General features: G+C 34.5%; 1 protein-coding gene across 1 annotated transcript; it reads left to right on the forward strand.

Moving 5' to 3' along the window:
- Positions 1-226: 226 nt before the first annotated feature.
- Positions 227-2,241, forward strand: LOC113589048 (trace amine-associated receptor 6-like). Its single transcript, XM_027028500.3, has one exon. It carries the CDS (start codon positions 256-258, stop codon positions 1,273-1,275), a length of 1,020 nt encoding a protein of 339 aa, XP_026884301.3. The 5' UTR covers positions 227-255; the 3' UTR covers positions 1,276-2,241.
- The last annotated feature ends 928 nt before the right edge of the window (positions 2,242-3,169 follow it).

The following is a 3,169-nucleotide window of genomic DNA, read 5'->3' on the forward strand; positions in this document are numbered from 1 at the left end:
TAAAGTGTGTTTGAACTATGACACTCACAGTTGACTTTATCTGTAAACGCTTCCACTCCCCTACTGGTCACCTCTGTAAAGACATTATTGAATATTAAGTGAATGATGCTGGTTACAAAGTGACCATTCACATGTTAGTAGGAGGATTCATACTTCAACATAAATACACAATCTGCAAAGACAAATTTATGAGTCCAGCACTGCTGAACAGCATATAATGATTAGCTCCAACTCGCATATCTGTAAATACTTAAAATGAATATCACAGAGTATCAGCAAAACATATCAGTTCAGTACTGCTTTCCCGACAACAACTCATGCAGAAAGGAGGTTCGAGCAGGCCCAGGAAATCTATTTTTGTTTATTTTTCTGTCTTGTATCTCTGTATGCACTGTATTTTTGAACTTATTTGTCATCTTATCTATCTCTCACTTCAAGCAGCTCCATACTCCAACCAACCTACTCATCCTCTCTCTGGCTGTGGCCGATCTTCTCATGGGACTTGTTGTTATGCCTGTGAATACGATGCAACTAAGAGACAGCTGTTGGTGTCTTGGTAAATTGGCATGTACACTTTTTCTAGTCATCAATTGTATCTCATCTTCAGCATCTTTGTGCAATATGGTTTTCATTGCTGTTGATACGTACATTGCAGTCAATGACCCTCTGCTATATTCCACTAAAGTTACAGTTTGTAAAATGTCTTTATTCATAATTCTAGGCTGGTCTTGTTCTCTCTTGTATGTCCTCATCTATTTGTACTTTAATGACCATCTCCTTCTGTCACAGATCATGAGCAGATGCCATGGAGAGTGCATTTTAATCATAAAATCTTCTATAATGACCATTGATCTTGTGATTTCATTTCTATGCCCATGTTCAGTTATATTCACCTTGTATTCAATCATTTTTACTTTGGCAAGACGTCACGCTAAAGCTGTGAGATCTGTGTTGAATTCTACCTCAAACAGACACAGAGACAAAGTTTCTAAGTCTTCTAATTCTAAAGCAGCAAAAACACTGGGCATCATTGTTTTTGTTTATCTTGCTCTCTGGATACTTTTTAGTCTATGTTCTCTGTCTGCTGAAAACATGACATCTTTGTCACTGTTGTGGACTGTTCTTACCTGGCTTATATCCATCAATTCCTCTGTCAATCCTTTAATATATGCTATATTTTATCCATGGTTTAGAGCATCAGCTAAGTACATTGTGACTTGTAGACTGTTTAATTTATCATCTTCAACATTCCATTCGTTTTCAGAGCATATTTAAACTTTATTCTCCTTAAAAGACTGAATTTTCTTCATATGATATAAATTACAAAAACTGAAGAGATGAGTAGGTAATCAGATGGGTTTCTCTAAGTGTGTATTAACCTTTAAACTTTTTTTCACATCTTATTCTATCATAATTATGTGCATGGATTATATATAAAGCAGATAACAGGAGCTAGGATATTCATACCTTTTGTCAAAGTTAGCGTACTCTGTCAGATAAAAATTTTACCTCTAAAACACTGATGTAGACTGCATTTGGATGGCTTGTATATATGAATTTTTCTGTGAATCCCTTAACATTTGATTTTTTTTTATTAATGTTCTAGAACATCAGATAAGTATATTGTTACTTGTATAATTTTTGAGTCCTTATTTTTAAAATGGAATTTGTTTCCAGCGCATTTTAATTTCAGACATGATCTGACAGAGCGGCAAAGCTATGATAACACCATGTTATCTTTCTACTTGCTCAAAATAGTCTCTCACTTTTTATTCTGTTTTGTTTTATTATTTATTTTTTCTTGTTTTATTGTTTATTTCACTGGTTGTTGGTGTGTCTTGTAAAGAACAAGAATTTGCCTCTATCACAATACTAAATGTCATTGAAAAATTCTATTTATGGTCCTTTTTCAGAAATTAATACTCTGTTTTGATATGTGTGATTTACCTTCTAAACAAAATATTCTTGTGACATTTTAGCTTTTTTGAAGCCAGTGTTAGATGATGATTCCATTTGGTTTTTATTATAATACTGTTCACTGCAGTAAAGTTGCAATCATATTTGGACAGCATAGTGCAGAGTATTCAGTCTTGTTCCTCCTGAGGTCTCCTTGCCAGTGTTTTGAGAACTTGTCAGTATACAAAATACTGCAGCATATGTACAAAGAAAATCAGGTCAAAGCATCCCATTTTTTCCAGAGCTTTTTTGTCTATTCTTAACTGTCTAACAAAATAAAATAAAAACCAGCCATGACAAAAAGAGTTTCTCCTCTATTCTGCACATATGAACATAACACATATGAACATGCTCTTATTCTGGGTAACTTTCTCTTATGGGTCCATAAGTAGCTTAAATTTCATTCCAGTCTTTTATATAAAAACAGGTGTCATCTTGCTTGTTTCTTTTTCATAAAATGTCATTATAAGACCTTGAAAAATGGTAGTGTGCTGAATGCCAAATGTGAAGGTGGAATGAAGGCCAACTTAAAAGAAAAAGCAGGAAATAACAGTAAACCTCTTTGTACACATTTGCCAGTCACTGTGTTTTCAACAACCAAAATAGTATTATTTTAGGCAGATATGTAGTACACACACATACGCACACACCTGTACGCACACACCCACACCCACACACCTGTATGCACACACACAAAGTTTTCCATATAAAAATGTATGATTTAACTTACTCATTTTGGTGTGAAATATGTGGCTGCTTTTTCAACACAATCTGTTGATATCAGATTTATTCTTTCAAACAGCCAGTCTTAAGTTGTTCTCCACCTCCATTTTTGATCTGTGCTGTGGCTTCAGGACAGCCAGTGCAGAGAATCCAGTTTTGTAAAAATATGATGAGCCAAATAGCAAAAGGCCTCTCATTGCTGGTTTTATCAAGGCCACATAGTCCTGCTGAATGTTCAACCAGAACTCAGCCACTGTTTGCATGCTGAACTCTTCAATTTTTCTATTGAATGCTATGACTTTGTTGTTTTTTATCTTGTACAATGGAGCATGTGGCACTTATCGCACCTTTTTATGAGTTCAGTTAATTTAATTTCCATGCAAAAAATACCTTTTTTTTTTTTTTCCTGAGAGATGACCATGTTTCATGTTTAAATATTGCTTTAGTTTTGCTGTTATCAAGAGTACAGATTACACACTGTGGACGTACC

The sequence above is a fragment of the Electrophorus electricus genome, chromosome 19 (genome assembly GCF_041902795.1).
Source record: "Electrophorus electricus isolate QZ-2024a chromosome 19, ASM4190279v1, whole genome shotgun sequence".
NCBI classification, from domain to species: Eukaryota; Metazoa; Chordata; class Actinopteri; order Gymnotiformes; family Gymnotidae; genus Electrophorus; species Electrophorus electricus.